Genomic DNA, 27,417 nt, shown 5'->3' with positions numbered 1-27,417 from the left:
CTTTCAGGAGATGCCGCTGGCCTGATGGTGAGGCAAATGGGCGGGGGGTGGGGTGGGGTGTGGACCACGGGGCGGCTGGGGCGGTGGGGAGACCTGGGGCGTGGATCCGTGCCCCTCCTCCCCGTGCCACTGCCTCCTCTTCCTCCTCCTCCGGGTCGGGGACCTGGGGGAGGGAGGGTCTCCATCTTCTCTCTGGCCCCTGCCCCTCACACAAAAAGCACCCCTTCCTCAGCTCCTTCTTCAGCCCCGGGGCCCCCCTTCCCAGCGGTGCAGGCCCCAGGGGCTTCTCAGCCTCGCTCTAGTACCCTCCCCACTCCCGCTACCCCCGCCACGCAGCCCCGGCCCGCAATGACGCCCATCTCTGCTCCCCCTTCCTGGGGGTCCCACTCTGCCCCTCCCCCACGCCGATGCCCCCAGGACCCTCCTGGGCTGCGGATAGGCCCTCTGGTCCCTGAGCAGGTTTATGAGCGGCTGGATGACTGTGATCCTGAGGGGTCCCAAGATTCAGCCCTCCATGGGGAGGAACAGCAGCCCCTGCTTCATGTGCCTGAAGGGCTCCGAGGTGAGCGGGCGGGTGTGGGGCTGGGGAGGGCCTCAGGGCTCCAGAGTGTCCCCCGGGCTGGGCCTCTGGCAGAGGCTTGAGGGCACGGAGTCAGGGGAGTCCCAACGCTCTCCCCTCTGTGCCCAGGCTCCTGGCACCACGTCCAGAACCTGGACAGCTTCTTCACCAAGATATCCTTTTGTGCTCTGCCTGGCAGAAGGGGCACGGGAGGCAGGGAGACAGGGGTGCAGTGGGTTGGGGACTTGGGGGCTGAGGAGTCGGCGTCCTCAGGAAAGGCCCATCATGCCGTAGGCTTAATTCTTGACGCCCTGCCACATCTACAGCTACCACCAGAGGAGTGGCTTTGCCTGTATCCTGCTGGAGGATGTCTTCCAGCTGGGGTGAGATGCTTGTCCCAGACCCCAAGGTCTTCCCCTTGCTTCCTCAGCAGTGCCTGCTGAGTCCGCCAGCGCCTTCCCAGGCAACCCAGGGGCTCAGCAGGATGGGTTAATCCGCGCAGGCCTGGAGGCTGGGGCAGGAGCCCTCCCAGCCCTCAGGCCTGACCACTGCACTCCCTCCTGTCCCAGACAATTCATTTTCATTGTCATCTTCACAACCTTCCTTCTTCGCTGCGTGGATTACAGCGTTCTCTTTGCCAACCAACCAAAAAACCGAACAAGACCTGGGTCGCTCCACAGCAAAGTGACCTTGTCAGATGCTATCGTACCCTCATCCCAGTGTGCCCAGCGGTGAGTGACAGCTGGTGGGGGAGGTGACGGGGGAGAGCAACCGACAAAAGCCTCCCCTCCTTTTGTTCCTTGGTCTAGATCAGCCATTCTCCAAGTTTTTAGTCTCAGGCCACCTTTAATACACTTAAAATTGATTGAGAACCCAACTCCCAAGAGCTTTTGTTTATGAGAATCCTATCTATATTTACCTTGTTAGAGATTAAAGCTGAGAACAGCTTTAAAACCTAAGAACGTACAAACACACATTCCATCGACTGTGACCGTGATGTCACGTAGCCTCTGGCAAAGGCCACTGTATACTCTTGGGAGAATGCGAATGAAAATGGCAGAAAACCTTAATATTATATGAAAAGTTTTGAGTTTGCAGACACTCACAAGCGTCTGGGGACCCCTAGGGCCCACACTTTGAGAACCACTGGCCCGGCTGGGTCCCCTCTCCAGGACCGCCATCGCTCCCCAAGCCTGGTCTCCCTTGCCATGGGGCCCCTACTTTCTCTCTTCTGTCTGTCCCACCCGGCACAGGATCCGCTCCAGCCCCCTGCTGGTCTTCCTGCTCATCCTGGCTGCTGCCTTCTGGCTCTTCCAGCTGCTTCGCTCGGTCTGCAAACTCTTCAGCTACTGGGACATCCGGGTGTTTTACAGGGAGGCCCTGCGCATGCCCCCAGTGAGTTGGGTGAGCGTGTCTGTGGAGGGGTGCCATGTCAGGGGGCAGAGGATGGGAAGGAGTAAGGGGGCTGTACGGACAGAAGGATCCACTGGGAAGAGGGCAGAAGGCCTGAGTGACACCTACCCTTGGCCCCGAATAATGTTAGGAAGTGGGGTACCTCCCCTTAGAACACAAGGTCCTTACTGTTGTGGAGCGTAGTTGATGTAGATGGTTATGGAAGATGAGGTACAGTCACGTGCTTGTGGTCCAAACAATGGGTCTTTAGAGGGAGGGCAGTCACCTGACTTTACAGAGCAGGAGGAACTGGGGTTGGGCTGGGAAGGTTAGGAGGTGGGGAGGCATTCCAAACCCCAGGCAGGGGAAGCAATGAGCATCTTTGGACAGCAGTAAGGAGACTGACCCACCAGCCTGCAACTGAGTGTTCAGGCCCCCGTCGGTGAGCCCACCCCGCTTTCTGGCCCGTTTGCAGGAAGCTACTTCGTCGGCCCCTTCACTGTCCCTGGTCACGCTTCGCTCTTTCCTCTCCGTCTTGCTCCTGCTCCTTCTGGCTCTGCACGCAAGTTCTTTCTTTAAGGCACAGCGCAAAGGCTACCTTCAGCAGCCGGCTCTCCTTGCTCCTCTCAGCAGTGCAGAGCCTTTTACATAGCCCTCCTGTGCAGCAAAGGGGAGAGGTTCTCAAAAGCCCACCTGAGTACGGAAGCACAAGCCGTAGCACAGGGAAGAGCCGCGAGGGCTGGGGATGGAGGCAGGGAAGATCAAGAGCTGGACCACTGCTCCTCCAGGAGGTGCCTGACCCTTCTCTTTCTCCTTCCTTCTTTCCCCGCTTCCTTCCAGGGGAAAGGGAGACCCTGGGATGGACTGGAGAGGCTGGCCTGGAGGGACTTGACTAAGCTGGACTGGGGAGGCTGGGTGAAACTGGGCGAAAATGAGGTTTGCAGATGAGCTCCAAGTGAGATCTGACAGCCTCCACCCCAGATGGGGACACGGCCATTGTCTTGGGAAGGTTAACCCGATGGAGTGGGATGGGGCGGGGGTGTGTGTGTGTGTGTCTCAAAGCATGCTGAGGTAAGAGTTTGGGGGCTTCTGGGCCCAGCGGGCTGGTACCCTAGGAACGGGCAAGAGACTGCCTTGTTACCTGCAGCTGTGATGTACCTTGTATGTGTAGGGCTGTGGGCATGCGGGGGGGGGCGGGCGAGCGGTGGCCAGGAAAACCTGCTCTTAAGGAGCTGAGCTCAGATACCTGTAGAGTTTGGTTTATGAGCTGTTCCTGGGAAGCACATGACTCACGGCCTCAGGAGGGGCAGGGCCCTGAGGAACACAGTTCAGAAGGGGATGTGGGGAACTAAGAGGTGCCCCTTGTTGGTGGCAAGGCGAAAGGAGGGCGAGGGGGCAGAAAGCAAAAGGTGGCAGCTTTCGTGCCCGAGAGACACTGGGTGAGGACGGCGGGGATGCGTCTCTGGTCACGGGGAGTTTGGGCATCGCCGTGGAGAGGAATCCAGGTGGCTGGCGCTCAGGCGTCCCCTCTCCGCAGGAGGAGCTCAGCTCGGTGCCCTGGGCAGAGGTGCAGTCCCGCCTCCTGGCGCTGCAGAGGAGCGGGGGGCTGTGCGTGCAGCCGAGGCCGCTGACGGAGCTGGACGTCCACCACCGCATCCTGCGCTACACCAACTACCAGGTGGCGCTGGCCAACAAGGGCCTGCTGCCGGCCCGCTGCGCCGTGCCCTGGGGAGGCAGCGCGGCCTTCCTCAGCCGCGGCCTGGCGCTCAACGTCGATCTGCTCCTCTTCCGCGGGCCCTTCTCGTTCTTCCGCGGCGGCTGGGAGCTGCCCGACGCCTACAAGCGCAGCGACCGGCGGGCCGCCCTGGCCGCGCGCTGGCGGCGCACGGTGCTGCTGCTGGCGGCCGTGAACCTGGCGCTGAGCCCGCTGGTGCTGGCCTGGCAGCTGCTGCACGCGTTTTACAGCCGCGCGGAGGTGCTGCGGCGCGAGCCCGGCGCGCTGGGGACGCGCCGCTGGTCCCGCCTGGCCCGCCTGCAGCTGCGCCACTTCAACGAGCTGCCGCACGAGCTGCGCGCGCGCCTGGCCCGCGCCTACTGCCCCGCCGCCGCCTTCCTGCGCGCCGCCGCGCCCCCCGCGCCCCTGCTCGCGCTGCTCGCCCGCCAGCTCCTCTTCTTCGCCGGCGCGCTCTTCGCCGCGCTGCTCGTGCTCACCGTCTACGACGAGGACGTGCTCTCCGTGGAGCACGTGCTCACCGCCATGACCGCGCTCGGGATCGTGGCCACCGTGGCCAGGTGCAATGGGGGAGATATCCGGGGAGGGGGCATTCCTCTGTCCTGGGGCTGAGCCTCCCGCGCATCCCCTACCCCTCCCACCGCTAGTGGCCCCCGAGCCCTGCATCCCAGCCGCGCATCCTCTGACCGGCAGGCCCCTTCTCCACCCCGATCCCGCCCTCTAGGTCTTTCATTCCGGGTGAGCAGGGCCAAGGTCGTCCGCCGCAAATCCTGCTGCCGGCGGCCTTGGCGCACATGCACTACCTCCCGGAGGAGACCGGCCCTGCCGGCAGGACCAGCGCTTACCGGCAGATGGCGCGGCTGTTGCAATACCGAGCAGTGAGGGTCACGCCCGTAGCGGGGCTGCGGAGGAGGCTTGGCTGCCCGCGGTGTCTGGGGACAAACGGGCTCAGGGCTGGCCCTCCCGGGCGTCAGGGAATGAGTGGGTTGGAGGTTTCCTGCTTGGCGAGTTTGGTTGCCCTCAGCAGCCCTTCCCAGCCTCACCCCTGCTTCCCCAGGTCTCCCTCGCGGAGGAGCTCCTGTCGCCTCTCCTCACCCCACTGTTTCTGCTCTTCTGGTTTCGCCCTCGCGCCTTGGAGATTATTGACTTTTTTCGTCACTTCACTGTAGATGTGGCCGGGGTTGGGGACATCTGTTCCTTTGCCCTTATGGATGTGAAGCGCCACGGCCACCCTCAGGTGAGAGCCTGACCCTGGCTGAGCGGGGCTGTGGTTTGGTAGGAGTTTGCTTGCCTCACTCAGAGCAGAGCTGGGTTCCACCCCCAGCTCCACTGCTTGCCACCTGTGACCTCGAGTTAGTCACTTCACTTCCCCTTAGGGCCCTCATTTGTCAAATGCAGACAATGACTAGCCAGTGCGTGGGACTGTTAGGACGATTACGTGAGGTGACGTGTGTAGAGCCCTGCCAGAGGTCCCAGCATGTCGTAAACACCTGTAAACGGGAACGAAGACCATCAGAGAGGCCGAGAAACGTCTCGGTCAGTGGACGGGGCTGGAGTCAGGCCAGCCCTGGTATCCAGTGCGCACAGGTTTGGCAAAACACTGAGGTCACGCCCCATCCTAGTGCTGAGTCTGGACCCAGGTGCAGTTCTGCGGCTGTGTTTTTGGGTGGTCTTGAGCTAGTCCCCATTCTTTCCAGTTCACCTGGAAAGAAGGAATGGGGGGCTAGTGTCCCCCGTCCTGCCTACCCCAGGGGACACCCACTGCAGCTATAAAAGTGGTGTTCACGGGAGTTCCCCGGTGGCCTAGTGGTTAGGATTTGGCGCTTTCACTGCTAGGGCCCGGGTTCCATCCCTGGTAGGGGAACTGAGATCCCACAAGCCACGTGGCACGGCCAAAAAAAAAAAAAAAAAAAAAAGTGCTGTTGGCGGCACCTGAAGGACTGTGGTTGCTTTCAGTGGCTCTCGGAGGGACAGACGGAGGCTTCACTGTCAGAGCGTGCCGAGGACGGGAAGACTGAGCTCTCACTGATGAGGTTCTCCCTGCTTCATCCACAATGGTGCCCCCCAGGCCACAGCTCCAAGTTCCTGGGGCACCTTCGAGGCCGGGTGCAACAAGACGCGGCCGCCTGGGACGCCAGCTCGGTTCGCAGCCCCCCCAGCCCCGGGATCCTCAGCAACTCTGCCTCCCCTCTGGTGAGTCGAAGCCTGGCCTGCCCTGCTGCCCTCACCCCCTGGCCCCTCCCCTCCCTCTGCCTCACCTCTTGTATTAAGAGGCTTGACAGCCTGGTCTCCTGCCTTCCTTAGACCTCCGCCTCCCCTCCTGTCCTCTCTTCTGACCCTCTCTTCTCTTGCACGCAGCAGGAGGCCTTCCCGGCCAACCTCTCGATGCAGCCCCTCGGGCCCCCCCAGGACCTGAGCCCCATAGTCCCCTGCCCAGCTGCAGCCACGGCCAGCCTCCTGGCCTCCATTTCCCGAATGACCCAGGACTCAAGGTGAGGGGTGGGGGCCTGAGACGCAGGGAGCAGGGCTGATGGGGCTGATCCTCCAGGAGAAGGGTGCAGGGGCATGGGGGGGGGTGATCAGGAAGGGGAGGTGAAGCCTGGCCCTCCCTGGGGCATGTGGGGACCGGGGGACATGTCTTTTTTTTCATCCACTGTGCCCTCTGTTCTAGCTGTGTGTCCCCAGGAGGCACTGGGGGCCAGAAGCTGGCCCAGCTCCCAGAGGTTGCGTCTGCTGACATGAGTCTCCACGCCATTTACTTGCACCAGGTGAGTAGAGGGGTGCCAGAAAGAGAAATGCGGGGAGAAAGCAGCTGAACAAAATGGAGAGTGTGGAGGGGCTGGAGTGTAAGGAATTACCCAACAGGAAAGAACACAGTTCAGAAGAGGGTGAGGGGAACTAAGAGGTGCCCCTTGTTGGTGACAAGGCGAAGGGAGGGCGTGGGGGCAGAAAGGGAAAGAAAGGTGGCAGGTTTTGTGCCCGAGGGACACTGGGCGAGGACGCGAGGACACGTGGGTGTTCGCACTCCTCTCCTGTAATCCTCTTAACAGCCCCACCCACTGGCTAGTCTTTGTCCTCATTTGACAGATGAGGGCACTAAGGGGAAGTGAAGCGACCAGCTCGAGGTCACAGGTGGCAAGCAGTGGAGCTGGGGGTGGAACGCAGCTCTGCTTTGAGTGAGGCAAGCAAACTCCTACCAAACCACAACCCCGCACAGCCAGGGACAGGCTCTAAGCTGAGGGTGGGGGAGGAGATTTCAGCACCCTCTGCACCGAGCCTGGGGGCTGGGCCTCAGGCTGCAGGGCCGGAGGGAGCCCCTCATTCTCCTCCTTTCCGTTTAGCTCCATCGGCAGCAGCAGCAGGAACTGTGGGGCGAGGCTTCAGCCTCCTCCCTGTCCAGGCCCTGGTCCAGCCTGCTGCAGACACTCTCGCCGGAGGAGGAGAAGCCATCCTGGTCCAGTGGTGAGGCGCTCAGGGTGTGCGGGGGACAGACCACGGGTGAACCGCAGGTATCATGGCACTGCCCAGCTGATGGCTTTTCTCACCGGGCTCCAGTCCTGCTTCCAGCCCCAGACAGCAGTGGAGAACCCAGAGGACCCGGAATCTGTTCCCTGGAGGGTTTCAGGAGCCCACAGACACCCAGAAGGAGCCTGGCCAGGCCACTAGCACCGACTGAGAGGGCTGCTGACGCTCAGTATTGTCTAACGGGTGGAGGCGGGGCAATGAGTAGGACACTGGGTGGAGTCAGACTCGGAGGGATGGGAACAATGGTGGGAATTTGGGGTGATGGGGATGGTCATCTCTGGAACCTAAACCCCTGGACTGCTTGTCAAGAGTTTTTCCTCCCCCAGGTTCCCTGGCTTCTTCTCCAACCACAGGAGATCGGATGAGGTAGAGTGGAAGGGCACGCCGAGCCCTCTTTAAAGACCCCCATGGATGCTTTAGCTGGGCAGAACTTGGGAGTCAATGAGGAACTCGCCCCGGAGAAGAGAGAAAGGGTAGGAGAGGAGATGCCCAAGGCATCGGGAAACATGTCTTAGAGACAGTCCTCACATGTAGAGGCTAAGAGACAACTATCTATCTGTCCTGGAGTGGTCGTCTGGGAAGAAGTGCCCGAGGGACCTCAAGTTGGAGGGCAGAGCCAAGATGGAGGCCAAGCTACACCTAAGGGAGCCATGAGGGACTGGACCTGAAAGGCAGTAGGTTCTTTAGACACATCTGGACTTTAGGTTCCCGTGGGACTTGTGGAAGGGCATGGGGACCGTGAGTGGAAAGACTAGAGAGGCCTGACGTTTTGGGGGTTCACGTTGGTGTGACCTCTGAGGAAGTGGGTCTGGCCCCTCATCCTGTCTGAAACAAGCAGTAAAGTTTGCTCACGGCTGTGCTGCACATCTTTGTGACCTTAGTCCTGGAATCCCCACTCCTGTCAGCTGACAACTGCACCTGCTTCTCAGTCCAGATCAGGGGAGCAACACAGAACTGCCCGTGATTGGCTGGAAACCACGACTGTTCTCCAGGACTCCCTGTCAAAGAATTACCACCTCCACACTGCACAAGTTCAAAGACAAAGCTTGTCATTCATTCTGTAACTGTAATTGACAGCGCTGGGTTAGGCATCTTAGTAGCTCTCATAACTTCTGATCTGGTCTCTTATGGTGAATCTTCAGTAATAAATATTTGAATGATTTAGAGATCAGGCTTCAAGATAAGATACTTCCGAGAGAGGTGAGGGGAATCTAAAATTCACCTAAATAACACAAAAGGGCTCTGGAATACCACTGCTGGGAGACGGCCTTCCAGATTTACTCAGACCTAGGGTAGGGAAACAGACCTAGACAGAGAAAGAGATATTCCCGGGAATCAGGCCGGTCTCCGCAGACTCTGGACAGAGGTGGGACGGCACCTCGGGAGGGGAGGGAGAGGTGGCCGGTTCCGGTCTGACGGCCCCTCTCTCCGCGAACTGAAGCGGAAAGCAAGAGGGCTCTCAGGGGCCAGGGGTGTCTGGGCCGGGCGGGTCGAACGCCCAGGGCACTGCGCCCCGCATATGCCGCTCCTGCAAGGAAAAGCTCTGGGTGCGTATGCGGCTTGTCACCTCCTGGGTGCGCAGCGTGAGCCCGAAAATGTCCTCGTGATAGCGTTGCTGATCCTGGCGGGGGAAAGAGGGCGGGAGATCAAAACCCAAGTCGGAGTTGCCGGTGGGAGTGGGTGCGGCCCCCGGCCCCCGGTCCCGCCCCTCCGCACCCGCAGCACGCCGATGACGTCGCCGGCCTCATCCAGCTCCATGTCGCCCTCTGTCGCCAAGATGCGCTGCACCGTCTGCAGGACGCTGGTTGCCATGGTGACATCGCCGCAGACAAACATGTGGCCCCGCTCGAGGCACAGCACGCGGTGCACCTCAGCAGCCAGCTCCGTCCGCAGGATGTCCTGCACGTAGGTCTGAGGGGAGGCGGGGTCAGGGGCAGACCCTGGCGGGGCACCAGGCAGGGAAGGGCAGGCCCCGGGGGTAGCGGGTAGGGCGGGTCCTGGGTGCGGGAAAGATACCCAGCGCACCTGGTGGGGCCTTGGTGCGCTGGGGTGGGGTCTCAAGGGACGGAGCCAAGTAAGGGGCGGGGCATGGGTGAGGGTGGGTGAGACCCAAAGGGGCCTTGGCGTGAGGGTGGGGCCGAGGGGGGGCGGGCGTCTGAGCGCCACTGGGTGGGAGCTGAGGGGTCGGGCGGAGGGCGCGCACTTCAGGGGGCGCGGCCGGCCTGGGCCTGGGCCTAGGCGCGCCGCTGGAGCGCACGTCGGTTCTTCCCCTGTCCCTCGCTTCGGGTTACCCCTGCCCCCTCAGGGTCCCGCACCTTAGGGCTGTCGGGTTCCCGGGAGAAGGCGGTGAGGACGCGGCCAAACACCCCGCGCTGCTGGGCATCCTGCACCTCCTCGCGGTAGAGATGGTCGAGCTGGGAGCACCGGCAGCCGAACACCAAGGTCATGGGGGCAGGCTGCAGCCCTGCAAGCATCACTGCGGCTTGGGAGAGCCCCCCAACCCCCTCCTGGGGACACAGCCCTAGTGACACCTCCCACTGGCTACCCTCACCCAGGCTGAGGGGCCCACCCTTTCCGGCAGAAACAACCACTCAGCTGTTCGGCCTCTAGGAGGGTCGGGATGCTTTCACAGAGATCCTGCCTGACGCTGATTTACAGAGAAGCCGAAGGTCACAGGAGGTGGTGACTTCCCTCTGGTGGCATGGCCAGTAGTGACGCTGTGCTACGCCTGGGGCTTCTAACTCCATGCCCTTTGCACCATCCAACGCTGCAGTCTGAGACTGTCTGGCCCCTTCCCTGCTCCAAGCCCATATTCTCCCACACCTTCAGTTCCTGCACTCTACACCTTCCTCTTAGTCACAAGCTCCCTTCTTTTGATTTACCAGCTCCCCTGGGCACCCCATGCCCAACCTGAACACTCTGTAGCTTCCTTGGGTCTCAGACACACCTAGGTGACCTCTGACACCGTCCAGAGTCCACCTGGGGCATATCTGTCTTCTGAGTCCCAGCCCCATCTTCTCCAGACATCCGGGTTCCCTTTGTTGTTAATCCAATCCAACACTACTTTGTGCTGGGCACCAGGAAGCCAGACCAACAGGGCACTGCCCTTGCCTCTAGGCCCCCGACCCCCTGGTCTAATAAACTTCTTTTCACCTTTGTGGCCCTGTTCCTTGCCCTCTTTCCGACCCGGTTCCTGCCGTCTAGCCCCCCTGCTCTTTTGTGCCCCTAAGTCGTGTGGCTCCCTCCTGCTCTCCAGTCATTCCCTTGGGCCCCGGCCTCACCTTTGCTCTCGATGTCGTGTAGCCGCTCCTGCCAAAATCCCCGGAAGGGGGCGATGCCAGTGCCCGGGCCCACGAGGATGCAGGGCAAGCTGGGATCAGGCGGCAGCCGGAAGGAGGGAGCCCTAGCCAAGAGACCCTCCGTCAGGCCCACTTTGTTTCCCCACATCCCCCATTCTTATCAACCTCAGCAGGGTTGAGAGAGGAGAACTCAGCTTCCACTGAAAATGAGTTAATGCATGTGTCTAGCTCATAGTAAGCGCAAAGTGTTCAATAAAATAACTTTGCTGATTGGCAGAAACTTCCTGGACCTGTGGTTTCTGGAGGCTGGGTCAAAGGAAATAAAGCTTAAATTTGAATTGAAGAACGTTTTGATGTGTCAGTTCAGGAGATATAGAAAGTATGGGGAAGGGAAGGACAGACAGCCTTTTCGTTCATAATGGGTTCACTGAGTGTCTTTATTTTAAACCATAGCCTCGACATTGGCATTTGGTTTGTGTTCACTAGATCGGCAGTTTATCTGTAATTTAGCCTGCTGGATGGGTTTGGGTCACTAGGCCTAGCTGGTGCCATCCTGGGAACTGTTCTTTGTCCCACCTGAGACTTCCAGGTCCTGGGTGCCGGATGGGGCAAGACTTCTGAACACAGCAGGAGGGAAGGGTATCCTGAGATCCTTCACTTTCCTTGGGTGCTCAGTGTTACTATGGTAACCTAACCAGTTCTCCCCGGACTAAATGCGGATGGGGCACAGTTCCCAGGTACCCTGCCTGCCAACATCAGACTGACCCCAGAGATGTAGGGAGCGACACAGTACACCGTCTAAAAGCAACAGGGCCTGCTGGATCAAATCCCAGCCCCGTCTCTGGGAACTGCAGTTTCAAGATAGGACCCGAAGTCCAAATTAGTGAAAGGCCCCAAACTTAGCCAGAGTTGTGAAATGGGTGCCCCGTCCTGGATATGTTAAGTGGGGCGTCCCTGCTCCCAATCACACCCTTCACCAAAGCTTCTGCCCTCACCCTGTGCAACTGCCGGCAGATCCCTCCACCTGTCCTCAGCCATCCATGACGCACTCTGCCACCCCTGCTGGGACACTCTCTTCTTGGTGCCCCTCCTGCCCCCATCCCCCGCAGTGCCCACTTACCCCCTGATGAAGCAGGGTACGGGGTCTCCAGTCTTGAGTTGGCTCAGCCATGCCGAGCAGACTCCGTAGTGCAGGGGACCCAGCCCATCTAGGGGGGTGGGGAGGGAGGGGGCCAGTGAGGGGTCCATCCCGGCCGGGGTCACTGTGTGGTCCTGGCCCTGCCCCTGCTCCCCAAACTCACCTTGGGTCCTGTATGCCAGCACAGCTACTGTGAGGTGGATCTCTCCTGGATGGGCGCTGGGTGCTGAGCTGACCGAGTAGTACCGGGGCTGGAGCAGGGGCAGCTGGGTGAGGAGTAGCGGGGCAGGCAGTGCCACGGATGGGAACTGCTCGAGCACCTCCAGCAGGGTGGGGCAGCGGAACCACTTCCACTCCTCGTAGCGCCGGGGGTCCTGGCGGGGGCAGGGGGCGGTGAGCTTGGAACCTTCTAGCCCTGCCTGATGACCTCCCTTCTTGACCCCTCCGGAGCTGAGCCTCCTGGGGTTTCTCCCTCCTCAGTAGTTCAGGCCAACAAACATTTCTTGAGCACCTTCTCCGTGCTTTTTTTTTTTTTTTTTTTAATCCTTTTGGCTGTGCTGTGTGGCACGTGGGATCTTAGTTCCCCAACCAGGGACTGAACCCGCGACCCCTGCAGTGGAAGCACGGAGTCCTAACCACTGGACCGCCGGGGAAGCCCCCTCCGTGCTTCTTTAAGGCGAGAGGATTCAGAGATGAGTAGCAACTCCGGAGCTGGGTCTTAGAGCCCCAGCGCGATAGCCAGGTGGGCTCCCCTGCTGGCCCGCCCTGCCTCAGCGGCCCCTGCGCCCCACTGGGGTGTCCCCACCTGGCTGAGGGTCTCGAGTTGCTGCTGCTCGCTGGGCTCTTCCGCCAGGGTGCTGAGCAGCCGAAGAAGTTGAGGGCTGGGCGGGGAGGTGATGTCCAGGAAGAAGGTGAGAGCCTGGCGCAGTGTACACGGGGGCAGCCGGGGGTCCCGCACCCAGCCGGGAGGAGGGCCACCTGGAGGGGGGGCACGGGGAGTTCTGAGGACGGGGCCGAGCCGGAATTGCATTGTCTGGGGAGTACAGGGGGACTAACCACCTCACGGTGTCTTATCAGAGGCCTGGCCCTCAAACAGTGGTGGTGGGCCTGTATGGGCAGCCCCCGTGCACGTGTGTGTGTGTGTGTGTGTGTGTTTGAGGGCCCCTGCTGGACTGGGGTGGTCTGGGCTCCTGCCTTTCCCCACCCAGCTTGTTTGAACTCCAGGCACTGGTGCAGCAGAAGGTAGACCCGATGCCAGCTACAGAGCGGGCTAGGCTGCCGGGGGTGGGTGGAGTGGGGAAGCCTTTGGAAGGAGCCCAGAGGGAGGGGCGGCCTTCTGCGGGGGGATGTCGGGGAGTTCTGAGAAGGGAGCTGCCCTCAGGGGACCGTCCAGCAACAAGGCCAGCCCGTCAGGAGGCGGCACAGCGCCTGTGAGTGGAGGTGGCCACTTTCCACCAGATCCTGAACCTGAGGGGACCCTGGGGACCAGAGGGATGGAGCCCCCTGACCTGGGCTGCCCTTCTCCAGCTGCTCCACTGCCACAGACTCGGTGGGCGGCGGCGGGTCCTCCACGCGGCTCATCAGCGCCTCCACGAGCCCCGGCCGGTTGGGCGGGCAGATGCCTATGTGGTCCCCCGGCTGGTACTGGAGCCCCTCCTGGCCTCCAGTGTCCAGGCGCACCAGGATCGTGGCCCGGCTAGGGGTGGGGAGAGGGGGCAGTTATAGGAGGGCTGGGCAGGAGGGGGGCGGAGCCAGGGTCTGGGGGAGGAGGGGCAGGGGCCGGCGTGGTGGGGCCGATTGGTCCTCCTCACGTGGACTTGCTGCTTTGCAGGTTTTCCACCAAGAGGACTGTGGCCTGGAACATCTTCCGCCTGTGCACGTGGATCAGGCCTGAGGGGCGGGGGGCAGATGAGACAGAGCCGGAGCCGGGGACCCGGGCTTGGCCCCTGAGTAAGTCGGTCCCGGGGCCCCGGGGGAGCTGGGGGTCCAGCAGAGTCAGAGTGAAATCAGGGCCGCACCTGGCAGCAGCTGGAGGCCCTCGGCCTGGGCGCTCAGCCGGTACCTCTGGCGTTTCCAGCTCCGTTTGGGGCTGAAGATGTCCTGGGCCGCGGCCTTGGCATCCTCCCCCACGCAGAACGTCTCACAGGAGGCCTGGGGGGTGAGGAGGTGAGGGCTGAGGCCCTCCAGCCACCAGGGAGGGCCTGGGCGGCGAGGAGCTCAGCGGCGCTGATGCGGGAGATGGAGCTGGGCCTGCTGGGGCCCCAGTCGCCACCTTCCATCCCTGGGGCTGCCGGAGCAGAGGCGCCCGTCTCAGGCTTGCACCTGTGGGACAGGCAGCCCCTGGGGGCAGGAGGGAGAGTGGAACCGAAACGGAGGCTGAGGCTGACGGCATCGTGTCCTTCAGCCCATTTCGTGTCTTGGCCGCTGTGTTAGCTATTCCTTTGCATGTATTTTTGTCACATCCACTCGTTAGTTAATCTGGTGAGTGTTAATCTCGTGTCCCAAGGAGCACAGAGCTTGGCACACGGAAGCTTCAGCGAACGCATCTATGCGTTCAGACCTGTGTTCACATTCTCACTCCTAGACTTAACAGCTTGCAAGCCTCCGTGTCCCCGTCTTTACACCTCCTTAGGGTCTGCTGACATGCTTATATAAAGCCCTTAAGTGGTCCTGGAGTGGGCACAGAATTCCGGGGGCCTTGGGAGGGGTCTCCGGCTGGTCTGTCTTCCCCTGCACTGCACACCAGGGGCTAGAGGGGGCCCCTGGGGCAGGACCCCTGGGAGGGTGTGTATCCTATTTGCTTCTGCTCAGGTGCAAGCCTGGCAAACCGCTTGGCCAGCCATCAGCTTGAAATCTAGGGCTCACCCATGATTGGTTGCTCCCTCTCCTCCCATCCGTACCACCAGTCCTGTTAATCTTTCTTTTGTGTGTGTAAAGCCTTATATCTCTTCCTTCCTTCCTTGGCCCCCTCCCTTCCTTCCTACCCCCACTTCTCCCACCCTGGTTAGCTCAGAGCCTTCCTGCTTCTGGCTGGATGCTCCTCTCGTTGGCCCTGGGTCTCTAAAGTGGTGTCCCCAAGCCTCATGCCCGCTCCTCCCTTCTCGGCCCACTCCCAGCTTCCTGCCAATTCCCTCTGTCTGGATTCTTTAGTCTTGTTTCCCATTCCCTCTTCTTCTCCCCAGCAAATGCTCCACCTGTGCTGGCCGGCCCTCCTCCTGGGATGCCCTCCTGCTGGGATGCCCTCCTCCTCGCCATCAGTCCAGACCCGCTGAGCTCAAGCCTGGGGACCTTGGCGGGGCCAGCGTTGCCCTGGGGCAGTGTTAGGACTGGGAGAAGGAGCCCCGTTCAGCTCCAGGCGTAATCCCCAGACCAGGCAGGGCTGCTCTGGAGGAAGCCCAGGCTTAGAAAGTCATAGCCCTGGGCTGGCCCCTCCTGTACTCCCCTAGCCTAGGACCCCCTGCAGTCCAGGCACCGCCGCAAACCTGCCTAGCCTCTGGCTTCCTGTAGTTTCTCAGCTTCAGCCCTTGCCTCTGACTAACCCTCTCTTGATCCTTCCCTTCTCCCTCCATCCTGCCCTGCACCCCTCCCTCTGTGCCCACGGGGGAGGGTGCGGGCAGCCCGTGCCTGCCTGAGGCTCCCGCCTGCGCCTGCAGGGGCCCTAGCTGCTCCACCCGTGCTGTCAGGGCCATGTTGTCCCTCACCACTCAGGACTCAGCCAGAAGGGCTGGCTGTGCAGTGGCAAAACGAGGGTGGATTTTGGAGGAAGAGGAAGGGGCCAGAGAACACAACGAGTCCGGGCATCAGTGAGGGCCCCGCCTCCGTAGGTACGGCAGGTCTCCGGAGCAGATGTCCAGGCTGGAGTGACTCAGAATTGGGGGGGAGGGTGGCGGGGGCTCACCTGGAAGGCAGCCTGGGCCCAGCCGCGGAAGGCCTCCTCCTGGCCGCATAGCTCATCGCCCTGGCCCAGCTGAAGCAGCCGCTCCCCTCCCAGCTCTTCCAGCCGCGTGTCCACCGCACGAGCAAAGGCGCAGAAATGGGGGTACGCCCGGGAGCCCAGCCCAAACACACAGAACCTGGGGTGCAGGGAGCCGTCAGCGGAGGCCACCTCGTCGCCCGCTCCCCGGGGCCCAGGCAGCTTGCCTCCCCCGTCGCTCCCCTCGCCGAGCCTCCCCGGACCTGAGGGTCCCCAGCGCCCCTGCGCTGTCGGTATTACTGGACTCCTTCCTCTTCCGCCGCCAGGAGGACACCAGCGGGTCTGAGCAGGAGATGCTGTTGAAGCGGATTTTGTAGCTCCTGCAAGAGAGGAGGGAGACGGGGTGTCACAGGGGACTGGAGGCCAGGCGGGGCCCAGACGCGGCCAGGGGACAGCCTCAGGGTCTCCGGAACAGGCTTGGGATTGGGGCTGCGGCCCCAGGGGGTCTCTGAGCCTCCAGGCCCTGCCTCCTCTCCTGTCTCTGAAGGAGACCTCAGGACTGACGGCCCCTTAGAGCCCCGGGGCCTGGAGTGGGGGGATCACAAGGATAGAGGGTGTCCTGAGGCTGCGTGAGGGCTGAGGCCTCCGCTCAGCTGTCCTCCAGCTTGTTGGGAAAATGACGTGCGGAGCAGCGGGAGAATTCTTTAGACCTCCTTTCCCTTTGTGTCTCCAGATGCCTCACTGTCCCCCCGCCCCCAAAACTCCCATCCCTACTCACTTGTGTTGTTCTGGCCGAGGGGAGCTGTTGTAGGGGCCTGACATCTCCATCAGGGCCGCTGCAAAACTCTGGCGAGGGCAAACGTTGGCATCACGATTAGTTTTGTTTTATTTCAAACTATACAGAAGTTCATACTACACTGGACTGGCCCTTGTTATTATTATTATTATTTATGACCTTAAATTTTAATTTGTTTTGAACATTTCAAAAAAAGAGGTATTGGCTTTTTGAAAACATTACAGAAGGGTGTAAAGTAATAAAAGAGAAACTCTTCCCTTCCCTTCCCTCCAGTCTCATCCCCCAAGGCATGTGTACCATGGACAGATGTTAAACTTTCTACAGTTTATTTTTTAAAGTAAAAATGGGACCATATTATGTTTACCTGCTTTTTGTCAATAACCTGTCATGGATATCTTTCCAGGTCAACACACCAAGATTGACCTCATTCTTTTTTTTTTTTTTTTTTGGCCGCACCATGCGGCTTGTGGGATCTTAGTTTCCTGGCCAGGGATCAAACCCGGGCCCCCTGCAGTGGAAGCACAGAGTCCTAACCACTGGACCGCCAGGGAAGTCCCAGACCTCATTCTTTCGAATGACTACATAGCACCCCATCATTTGTAGGTACCATCATGTATGAGACTTCCCCCTGCCTGGGGACATCTGGATGGTCTATGCACAATGCTCGAACACTCATATACGCCTGTTTCCTCCTTTGCATATTTCAGTAGGGTAGTCCTTAGGAGTGGAACTGCTGAGTCAGAGGATTTAAAAGCTTGGTGGTGTAGTCAAATGGTCCTCTAGCGTCAGGATAGAGGAGTGCTCTTTCCTCACTCCCGTCCACACTGGATGTGACCAGTCCAATCTGATAGGTGGAAAATGGCTCTCAGTCTCCCTGCATTGCCCTGATCACTAGTGGCACTGATATCTTCTAGGAAGCTGAGCTGTATCATATGCTGCCACGGAAATAGCTTAGAACTACATGCGACAATCTTTACACAGGAAAAAACAAAATGTGGCAAGGCCATAATATCCTAGGGTTAACTGTAGATGCATTTAGATGGTGAGTCTACAGGTTCACCATAATGAGCACGTACTACCTTAATTTTATTTTTGAACATTTTCTTGAAGTGTAATGTACATACAGAAAAGCACCCATGTTATAAATGCACAGTTTTACAGATTTTCGTACACTGAACCTACCTATGTAATCAGCATCCCATCAGGAAACATCACCAGCATCCTAGAAGTCACCTTGGTGTCACCCCACCCCAGTTACTCCCCACCCCCTCTCTGGGGTAACCACCCGGTCTCCTGATTAAAACCCCACGGAATTGTTTTGCCTCTTTCTGAAGCTGATTCAAAGTGAGTCCCATGGTCTGATTCTTTCGTGTCTGGCTTCTTTCCCTCTGCGTGATGTTTGAGATTCATCTGTTTCATTGTGTGTGGTTGTAATTTGTTCACCCTCATTGCTGCATTGCATTTGAATAGACCACGATGTATTTATCCATTCTACGGCTGAGAGTCATTTGAACTGTTTCCAGCGTGGGGATATCATGAACAGTGCTACTATAAATATTCTTGTTTGTGTTGTTAGTAAATATATGCCATTTTCTGTAGGGCAAATTCCTAGGTTTGCTCCATTTAGAAAAATTTGAGGTAAAATGTACATACATTGAAATGCACGGAACTTAAGGGTGCAGTTCAATCAGTTTGGCTGTACGGCAGTTTCATTAAAAAAAAAAAAGTTAAACATAACATCTACCTACTGACCTAGCAATCCCACTCCTAGGTATTTATCCAAGAGAAATGAAAACATAAGGCCACAAAAGCCTTGTACAGAAATGTTCATAACAGCTTTATTCACAATAGCCAAGCGCTGGAAACGGCCCAGGTGTCCGTCAGCAGTGAAGGAGAGAAATAAACTGCTCATGCCATGGGCGTGGCTCAGCCATGGAGAGGAATGAACCACTGAACCACTCAACAGTGAGATGAACCTCCAAAGCAGGGTGAGTGAAAGAAGCCAGAATACCGTGCTCCCCTATCTATGATGTTCTAGACCAGGCGACAGGAATCAGGACGGTGGTCGCCTCTGGTGGGGAGATTGGGAGGTGGATTGACCTGGGGAGTTGACAAGGGGACTTTCTGAGTGATGGAAATGTTCTCTGTCTTGATAGGGTCGTGGGTCACATGGATGTAACTATTACTTTTATACTAAAAAAAGTTAGTGAGTCTAGTTTCTTTAAAAGGCAGATCAGAAGCAGGACTGAATGGGCAGCAAGGCAGGGGAGAAGGCTTCCATGGGCATTCTGCTCTAGGGGACTTCAGGAGGTACTTAGTGCTAAGAAGGCATTTAGAAAGAGAAGCAGATAAGGGCTCCAGAAATGAATGTTCCTGGGGGCGGCCAGAGACAGAGAAGCAGGAAAGACAGTGATTAACAATAAAGTGTTCAGTGGTGGGACTCTAGTTTGTTTCTTTCAAGATTTGTTCAGAAAGTGAAGTTTCCTAATCTCTGTTGGCATCTGAGCAGTGCTCTTTTCTTTTGTTAAGAAAAGAAGAAATGACACTAGTGGGAAGCAGCCGCATAGCACAGGGAGATCAGCTCGGTGCTTTGTGACCACCTAGAGGGGTGGGCTAGGGAGGGTGGGAGGGAGGGAGATGCAAGAGGGAAGAGATATGGGAACATATGTATATGTATAACTGATTCACTTCGTTTTAAAGCAGAAACTAACACACCATTGTAAAGCAATTATACTTCAATAAAGATGTTAAAAAAAAAAAAAAAAGAAGAATAAATGACAAAGCTGAGATCTCGCTTTGTGTCATCTTTCCCATTTGTCAATGCCTGGCCAGCCAGGAAGTGCTTTCCGTGTATTAAACACTTGCTCTGATAATGGAAATGACCTGGGGACCCGGCTAAGCAGGTGTATCTGTCTGTGTGTGTGTGTGTGGGGCAGCCGCAAGGGTGGGCCTGGAGTGCGGCTTGTGCAGGCCCTTGGGTCCCAGTGGACTGTCCACGTTCCTACTGTCACGGCATCTCCGCTTTCCATCATGGGGTTGGGGGTCCTGCCCTGCCATTCCAATTTTGAGTCTCCCCTCATTCCCAGCGGCCCCTTTCCTGGCAGGCCTCACCTCTCCGTTCTCTGGGGGATCGCCATTCCCAAAGGTGCTGGTCACCACCAACACCAGCGTCTCGTGCTCCAGGGACACCACGTCATACTCATCCATGCACAGGACCTGTGGGCAAGGAGAAGACCATGTCCTGGGGACTTGTGCTGCGCTGCCCTGGTTCTTTTTATTCTAGCCCTCCCGGCAGGGCAAGATTCAGGCCCCGACTCGATCCCTGAATCCCTGAGGATCCCGGGGTTCCTCGTGGGCCCTGCCTTGTGACCCTCTCCTGTTCTCCAGGGTGTGTCTGAAGGGGGGGGCAGACCCCCCCCCCCAGCTTCTTTTCAGATCCCTGCCCTCTGGGCTCAGTCCTACCCGAGGGTCGAAGGCCTTCCGGAAGAGCCTCCCCAGCTGCTGTGCGTAGCTCTGGGCCCGGCCGGTCTCGGAGGCGTACAGAATGGTCGCCTTCACTCGCTTCGCCATCACGGTGCCCATGAGTGAGGCAGAGATCTTCACCGCACTGTGGGCAAGGGTGGGGTGAAGGGGTCCCAGGCGCACGGAGACAGGGCCTCCCCAGGCGCGTGACCCAAGCAAGGTCTTGCTGGGTGTGGAGGGGTGGAGTGCCCAGACCACTGCTGGCGACGGGGGGAGGGTCTGGGTGGTGGGGGGGAGGGCAGCACTCCCAGGGCACCTACTTGGCCACTTCCTTAAAGGTCTTCTTCCTGGTGATGCCGGTGCCCTTGGCTGTGCTCCCCTTCCAGGGGTCTGGCTACAGGGAAGCGAGGGGGGGGGGTGGGAGTGGAGGGAGAGGTAAGGAGAGAGAACAGAAGGTTGGAGGCCCCCGGGGCTGCTCAGTTAGAGCTGGCATGGTGGGCAAGAGCCAGTGGGGTGGGCACCTGGTAGCGGAAAGCGGGGGACAGGACATAGTTGACCATCTCCTGATGGAAGACTGGGGTGAGGCTGCCCGAGATGGGGGGCACGATCCAGGCCCAGTCGGCAGGGCAGCCCCCCCTGGCCTTTTGCTCGTTCTGCAGGTGCTTCATGAAGGAGGCTGTGGCAGCGTGGTGGTCCACGACGGTCACTTTGGCGAGCTGGGGCGAGGGAGGGAAGGAGGGACGGGCTTAGACTCAGCCCACAGACCCTGCTGCGCTTCCGTCACCCCAAACCCGACATCTACCGTCTTCCCTGAACCAGTGTTGCCCCTAAGTGCGGCACGCGTGGCCAGGCTCCAAATCCAGCAGGCAAGAGGAGCTCCAGTCTGTGCCCTCTGTATGCCTCCCACACCAAAAGAGCCGAAACTCTCGAGACCACGTAGAGGTGCTCAGCAGGCACTAGCTTCCTCAAATTACAGTGCTCAGTGTGCCCTCGTCCTGGAATTAGAGTTTCCAGAATCCAGTGGGTCCCACAAACTGCCATACCCACTATGCCCTGGGGACCAGAATGGCCGAGCATGCGCTAATCGGCTAGGTTCCCATAATTACAGCGCCTGGGACTACAGGCCCGGCGTGCCCCGTGGAACTCTTTCCAGCTTTCTCCGACCCCCGGCCCGGTTTCTAAGTGCCTCCCTCTCTTCCAGCCCCAACCCCTTGCGCTCCTGGCCAGTCGGGGCCTGTGTACCTGGTAACTGTGCAGCACAGCCAAGTTGATTTCCACGGCTGCCTTGTCTTTCCACAGGGATGAGGTGGTCCGGGTATCCAGGTCCATGCAGACGGCCACATCCTGGGAGCAGGGGTGCACGGCAATGGTTGGCAGGGGGCGGGGGAGGGTGGGTGGAGAACATCTTTGTCTCCAGCTCGTGAGTGGAATGGGTGAGGGTGGGTGGGTGGCCAGCAGGAGGCCTGACTGCTTCGTTTGGGGCTGATTCAGGTTCCTGCCTGCAAAGGCACCACAGGGCAGAGAGGGACCCTGGGGCCGGCCACTTCTCGGCCCCAGGCCTTAATTTCTCATCTCTAAAATGGGTTTTAACATGTTTTGAGTCAAAATATGCTTTGAGAAACTGATGAAAGCTATAGCTACGGCTCCTATCCCCAGAAAAATAACTGCATCTTCGCACGCAGGCACACACACCCCTTTGCCCTGACCTTGGTGGTTCCAGAACCCTCCTCTGCAGTTCTAGGTCAGGAGGCAGAGCGGACCTGACCTTGTTCAGATTCTCCACGTTGCCGACATCCTATACGTGCCCCCAACCGCCCCGCCCCACTGGTCCTCACCTCCAGGATGTTGTAGCGGTGAGGATCACACAGGTTCCGCGTGCCAATCTCCGTGCTCATGTACCAGCCGCTGAAGGGGGCTGCAGGGAACTCCAGGCCCCCAATTTCCAGCAGCATATTGGACACTGCTGGCAGGGCGTACCAGCGCAGGCCCAGGGCCGAGAACCACTCCAGCCTGGGGGCGTGAGGCCGTGGGATCAGCCCCGCGGAGCCTTGCCTACCTGGCCACCCCCTGGGCAGCCCCCGCCTCCACCCGTCCCGGCCCCTCTCGTGCTCACGTGGGGTGCTCCAGGGGCACCTCGAGGACCAGTTCGGGGGGCAGAACAAAGAGTTCTGGAGCCTCATCTGGGGCCTGCAGCAGCAGGGGCAGCACATCAAAGCGGCCGTTTCCCGGGGTCCAGCCGTGCTGGATGCAGAGCTGCGGGGAGAGGGGCCGGAGGTGGGAGTGAGGGGCCCAACCTTGTGCCCTCCTCAGGGACCCCCTTCTTTGGCATCTCCCATCCTTCATCTCAGTGAGGTCCCCTCTCCCTGCTGCGCTGACCGCTCTTTGACTGGACCCTTTTGCCTCCTCCCAGAGCCCTCGGGCTGGCCTCCCCGTTTCCAACCGCCCACGCCCACCTCGGTGATCTCCACGTTGGCTGGGTCCCCCCTCACGGAGCCGTCCTGCTGCCTGTAGCCCGCGTAGCGCACCAGTTGGCTGTTCCAGATTCGGAAGTCTCCGCGGCCCGGAGTGCGCTGGGGGAACACTGTGATGGCCGAACTGACGTGGGGACGAGAGCGGGTCAGAGCCCAAGTTCACTGCCTGTGCCTGCCGGGGGGGGGGGGTTGGGGTCTCGAGCAGGGTGGGGGGCACTCACCGGAGGTTGCCCCGGTTGGTGGCGTACTTGATATGGTTGCAGATGCAGGTGAACATCTCCTGTGCAGAGCTGCAATCCCGCGCATCGAACACCTGAGCCATCCGAGGCGGGGAGACAGGAGGGAGATGGGGGTCTTGAGTCTCAGCCCCAGGAGAAGGCAAGGACGCAGGGCAGGGACTAGTGACCTTGTCTGCAGCCTTCGAAGGCTGGGGGGGGTGGGTCACAAGCTGTGAACCATGGTACCTTCTCCTCTCGGGAGCCTCCCTGACCGTTTGCACCCACACTGACCCTTCGCACCCACACTGACCCTTCCTGCCCTGCACCCCACACACCCGGCGTAGTCTGGCCTGTTTCTTATCTGCTTGGCGGGGCGAGTGTCTCCCCATCCCCACAGGAGCTGACTTGGCACCTGGTACAGAGGAGGGACCCAGTCACTGCCAAACTGATGATCGGGGAAGGGCACCAACTGATGGGGGTGCCGCCTGGGGGTGTGGGTGGCGAGTTCCCCATTTCTCATGGTGCTCGAGCAAAAGCAGGTGACCCCAGCCAGTCTTCTGACTCTCCTTGAGCACACTGATGATGGGAAGGGGGGTGGCTGCAGCAGATGGCCTCCGGGGACGCTGCCCATCCTGACATTCCGAAGCAAGGAGGAGCCATCCTGACTGGTGGGGTGGAGGCCCCAGCAAGAGACTGGGAGGTCCCTTTCCTGCTTCAGGGAGGAGGGGACTTGCGTTGGTGATAGGGGCAGCGGTGACAGTGGCTGGCCTGGGGCCAAGAGCGGGGTCAAATACGGAATCTCTGTTGGGTTCAGAGTTGAGCTAGAGCTTTGAACAACTTAAAGCATTTTGTTAAGTGTCAGACAGGATTGTTCTGATTTTATTTGCGCCTCATTTGGGATTTACTCAGCACATGGCTTTCTTCCAAATTCTCTGGTGTCCAGTTACAACTAAGGAGGCCAAGGTCATGGATCCAGCTCCCCTGTGGGTCAGATTGCTTCTTGTAGTGCCGGGACACAGGCTGTTCCAGTAACCCACGGGAGCTGTGAGTCATATGGCGGGGCGTGTGAAGGAGGGTGTGAGGCCGAGGCTCTGGGGGGCCGGGAGGGGGCAGTGTGTTCGGGGTGAGGACGCTGGGCTGGGCAAGCGGGGGCCTTTTTTGGAAGACTGCTCCTGTTGCTCTGACCATACCCCCCAGGGATCACCGCTCAGCTGTCCTCACCTACTCAGTGCGTCCGTCTGTCCATCTGGGTGATTCTCCCCCCCAGACAGCTAACAACCAGGTGTTAGCTGCTGGGCTGTGGGCTCCCCTGGGGTACCAGTCTCTAAGGGAATGGGTGGGGTCTCCCCACTGCTCGGGAACCCCCCCGGGAAGCCTCAGGAGATGTCGCACCCCATCTTTTCCTCTCCTGTGTCCCCCTGTCCCCACACTGGGTGCTGGCTAGCCAGCCACACCTGCAGCTTCCCCCACTGGATCCGGCCCACGCAGCGGGGGGCGTTGCGCCAGGCCTGCTTGGCCCCGAACACCAGCTCGCTCTCACGAAGCTGGTAGGTGCCCGTGGCCCCCACCTCGGCTTCCACTTCCTGAAGCCGCTCCTTGTGAGCCTGGGAGCCGCTCCTGGGGAGGAGAGGGGAGCAAGAGGAAGTCGTGGGCCGGGGAGGGCCCCCAGGCTTGGTGAGGGTTTGGCGAGTGTGGCGGTGTTGAGCTCCGGCCCCACGTGGTACCGGGATGGGGGGAATGCGAGGGGCCCCGGGGGGAGTGTCACCGTCTCTAGGTCTCAGCAGGACCGAGGACAAGGGTGGGCTGCGGGTCTTGGGGTGGGGGGCTCACCTCTTGATGGAGCTGTAGTACTGGTTGATGAAGTCCCTGGCTTGGCTCAGCAGCTGCTCAGGGGGTGGAGGGCCCTGGGAGGGTCGGCTCTGCAGTTTCCGTGGAAACACCAGGGAGCCCAGGCAGCGTCTGGGGGTGCAGGGCCCGTCCTGGGTCGGGGTGGGGGGCGGTGGCCGAGAGAGCAGGGAGCATCAGGTCAGGACCAGATCGGGGCTGGGGGGCAGGGCCTGGAGGCAGAGTCCGGGGCAGAGGGAGGGAGGGTCCCGGGAGGTGTGGGTTGGGCCCCCCGCCCTCCGCTAAGACTGGAAATAGCCGGGAGGTTGGGCCGGGTCAGGGAGGCTGAGAGTGATCAAGTCCCTTGCACGTTCCTTGGCTCCTCAGGTTCTTCCCGGTCTCCTCTCCCTTAGAGGGGACGGGCCTCGGCCATCTTGACCTTGACTTGGGATAATGGGGGCTCCAGGCCTTACCTGCTGTGACTGCGCACACAGAGTGTCGTACGTGATGCTCCCCACCTCCCAGTTCTTCACACGGGGGAACTTGGGCCCCTCTGGAGGCCGGGTTAGCTGGGGGCTGTTGGGAGCCGGGCTGGGGTCATGGGAGAGAAGTGTGTGACCCTTTGGATGTGTCCCAGAGACCTCTCCGACAGCATTAAGCATCCAATGATTGCTTGCTTGCTTGCCATGTACTTTCTCACCCTTCCTCCCAGCCCTCGCAACAGCCTTGGAAGGTAAGCAGTATTGCACCCTGTTTACAGATGGGAGATCTGAGGCTCAGAGAAGTTAAGGATCTTGCCAAGGGCCGCACGGGCGGAGCTGCCCCTTCTCCACCCAGGCCCGCCTCACTCCTCTGGATGCTCAGCCAGACCCTGGGCTCCCGGGGCTGCGGCGCTGGGGTCCTGAGACCCTGGCGCAAGGCTGGGTCCTCATCCCCACTGCCTCCTCTGGACATGGGGTGTCCAGCCCCCTGAGGTTGAGATGAGCCCGGCCTGGAGGGGACGGAGCCCCAGGAAGCCCCGGCAGGGATTCCTCAGTCCAGATTTCCCTCCGGCCTCAGAGGCCTTATCACTTCCTCCCAGGGCTGCCAGCCCAGCCTCGGGGAGGAAGGGAGGGACGCAGGCCTCCGTGCGCCTGTGCGGCCAGGCCCCCGGCCCCTTCGCCCTTCCGCGCAGAGCTGCCTGCAGCCCGGCCACCCCGGCTGGCCGGTCACCCCACCTGGCCTCGGGCTGCGTCCTTACTCTCTCCAGGGACCGCTGCCCCAGGGGTGCCCCTGCTGGGGTCTGGGGCTGCAGGGTCAGTTTTGGGGCTGATGGCCAGTGGGAGGAGGGGCCTGGAGCAGGGGAAAAGGGCCTAGCTGCTCTGTCTTCTCAGTTCCTCCCGAGGGCCTCAGTCTCTCCCCCATCCTCTCACTCCCTTGTACCTACCTCTCCCCAGCTCCTTTCCACTCCTGTTAAATAATCATGGCTGTTTGTCGGTCTTGCCGTGAGCTAGAAACTTGCAACAACTCCGTGGGGTCAAGTACTGCTATATCCATATTTTGTATAAACGGAGGTTCAGAGAGGTTAAGTAACTTGCTCAAAGTCAAACAGCTCTTGGCAGCAGAGCAGCATTCAAACCCTGGCCATTCGCACCTGGTAAGCTGGAACCCTTACCCCCGACCTTCACCTGTTGCCTGCCGGCCGGTCTCCTGTCTGAGCCTCCCTGACCATCTTGTTCTGTCCACGCTGACAGCCGTTTGGGTTGGCGACCTGGCCCTCCTGACTGGGCTGCAGGCTCCAGCCCTTCCAAGCTGGGTCTTTAGGCCTTGACATCTGCCCCCCTGCCACCTGTTCCTAGCCTCTGCAGCCCTCACCTGTGGTCTGGCGCGGGCGGGGGTGCGGGTGCCGGTGCCCGGCTGGGCTCGGGTGCTGGGGAGGCCGGGCCCTGCTTGCTGCACAGCCCGAGGCCCAGCCCTAGCCCCAGGCCGCAGGGTGGCCCGGGCTCCTGGCCCACGCTCTTCAAGTTGCCCATGTCGGCTTCGGCCGCGTCTGCTCTGTGGCTCCCGGCAGAGCCTCAGCCTTTTCCTTAGGAAGGGGAGGGGGCAGTGGGAGGGGGCTCTCCACTGCTGGCCCTCGCCCCGCCCCTGTCCCACACACAATGGGACAGGAACAAGGCCGGCTGGGAGGCTCGAAAGCCTCGGCTCCATGCCCGCAGGCCCGGAGGGTGGAGGGCCGGACGCCTGGGTTCCGCTCTGAGGACGAGGGAAGATAAGTGGGAACCCAGGTGCCTGGCAGACCCCTGGGGCCAGAGTGCAGGAGCTGGGGTGCAGGGGAACGGTGGGGTGGGCTAGCCAGAGCGCCAGAAAGACCCTTCTGTGGTATCTGACCAGAGGGCAGGTCTTCCACCTCACCCTTGCTGGCCTTGCCCTGAGGGGTCGGGCAGAAGGGGGGCACTGTGGCAGTAGCAGGCGATGAATCCCTGCTCTTAGTGACCACAGGGACCTCTAGGGTCACCCCGGTGCTCTCCTTCACCACCTTCCCTACATCTAAGCGCTCCTGGACTCCTACCTTTGAGTCTTTGGGGGTTCTTGGGGGTACAGGCCCAGCAAGGATACAGTGACCCTTTGTCCTTGGGTCTGGCATTAGGGTATCCCTTTCCCTCCCAGCCCCAATTTCCTGGAACCCCCGCCCCCTGTGACTCAAGTGGGGGACACAAAAGGGCAGGAAGCTGCCATCCAGGGCCTCCACGCCCACCCTGTCATACAGTGACGCATGCTTCCCTGGGGGAGGTAGGTCAGCAGACAGACCCAGCAGTCAGGGCTGGGGCAGAGACTGACTACTGGGGAAATCTTGGGGCCCTAGCAAGAGCGGGGTGGGGTGGGGTGGGGTGGGGGTGAAGGGAAACTACAATTCCCAGAATGCAAGTGGTACACATGGGCACTCTTCAGGTACCTCAAGGAGTAGTGCGTGCTGGGGTTTGTAGTTCTAAGCCATCTAGGGGCTGGAGAAAGGCCATGAGCTGGGGCTCCTGGGTCTACAGGGATCCAAGCCTGGCGGATTTGAGACCACAGAGGCTAAGAGAAACTGTGAGAAAGAAACGGAAGTTGA

The 27,417-nt window shown here is 60.0% G+C and overlaps 2 protein-coding genes across 5 annotated transcripts; one reads left to right on the top strand and one right to left on the bottom strand.

Annotated features, from left to right (window-relative positions):
- Positions 1–24: 24 nt before the first annotated feature.
- ATG9B (autophagy related 9B) lies at positions 25–7,623 on the top strand. Of its 2 annotated transcripts, XM_068550187.1 has the most exons (14): positions 25–562; positions 689–732; positions 878–942; positions 1,129–1,290; positions 1,813–1,954; positions 3,489–4,243; positions 4,408–4,561; positions 4,741–4,920; positions 5,640–5,876; positions 6,042–6,175; positions 6,355–6,451; positions 7,025–7,140; positions 7,224–7,377; positions 7,535–7,623. In XM_068550187.1, exons 1-13 carry the CDS (start codon positions 25–27, stop codon positions 7,357–7,359), a joined length of 2,760 nt encoding a protein of 919 aa, XP_068406288.1. In that variant the 3' UTR covers positions 7,360–7,377; positions 7,535–7,623. The 2 variants fall into 2 exon arrangements, with proteins under 2 accessions (XP_068406288.1, XP_068406285.1); XM_068550184.1 differs by lacking the exon at positions 7,535–7,623 and having other exon boundaries at positions 7,224–7,426.
- A 669-nt stretch (positions 7,624–8,292) lies between these two features.
- On the bottom strand, positions 8,293–26,341 carry NOS3 (nitric oxide synthase 3). 3 transcript variants are annotated; one of them, XM_068550181.1, is made up of 26 exons: positions 26,184–26,341; positions 24,803–24,920; positions 24,336–24,484; positions 23,960–24,122; positions 22,509–22,600; positions 22,270–22,411; positions 21,930–22,069; positions 21,652–21,826; positions 21,059–21,160; positions 20,338–20,532; positions 20,137–20,210; positions 19,817–19,961; positions 19,466–19,570; positions 16,337–16,404; positions 15,822–15,938; positions 15,544–15,718; positions 13,664–13,796; positions 13,457–13,535; positions 13,154–13,341; positions 12,451–12,623; positions 11,809–12,019; positions 11,628–11,715; positions 10,490–10,611; positions 9,524–9,672; positions 8,925–9,119; positions 8,293–8,829 (listed from the first exon to the last, which is right to left on the bottom strand). In XM_068550181.1, the coding sequence occupies exons 1-26, from the start codon at positions 26,339–26,341 to the stop codon at positions 8,668–8,670; spliced, it is 3,618 nt and encodes a 1,205-aa protein (XP_068406282.1). In that variant the 3' UTR covers positions 8,293–8,667. The 3 variants fall into 3 exon arrangements, with proteins under 3 accessions (XP_068406282.1, XP_068406284.1, XP_068406283.1); XM_068550183.1 differs by having other exon boundaries at positions 24,336–24,464; positions 24,873–24,920; XM_068550182.1 differs by having other exon boundaries at positions 24,803–24,905.
- Between the last annotated feature and the right edge of the window lie 1,076 nt (positions 26,342–27,417).

The sequence above is a fragment of the Eschrichtius robustus genome, chromosome 8, assembly GCF_028021215.1.
Source record: "Eschrichtius robustus isolate mEscRob2 chromosome 8, mEscRob2.pri, whole genome shotgun sequence".
Lineage (NCBI taxonomy): Eukaryota > Metazoa > Chordata > Mammalia > Artiodactyla > Eschrichtiidae > Eschrichtius > Eschrichtius robustus.
The sequence above is the reverse complement of the archived record's forward strand: the minus strand, read 5'-3'. Positions and strand labels throughout refer to the sequence as shown.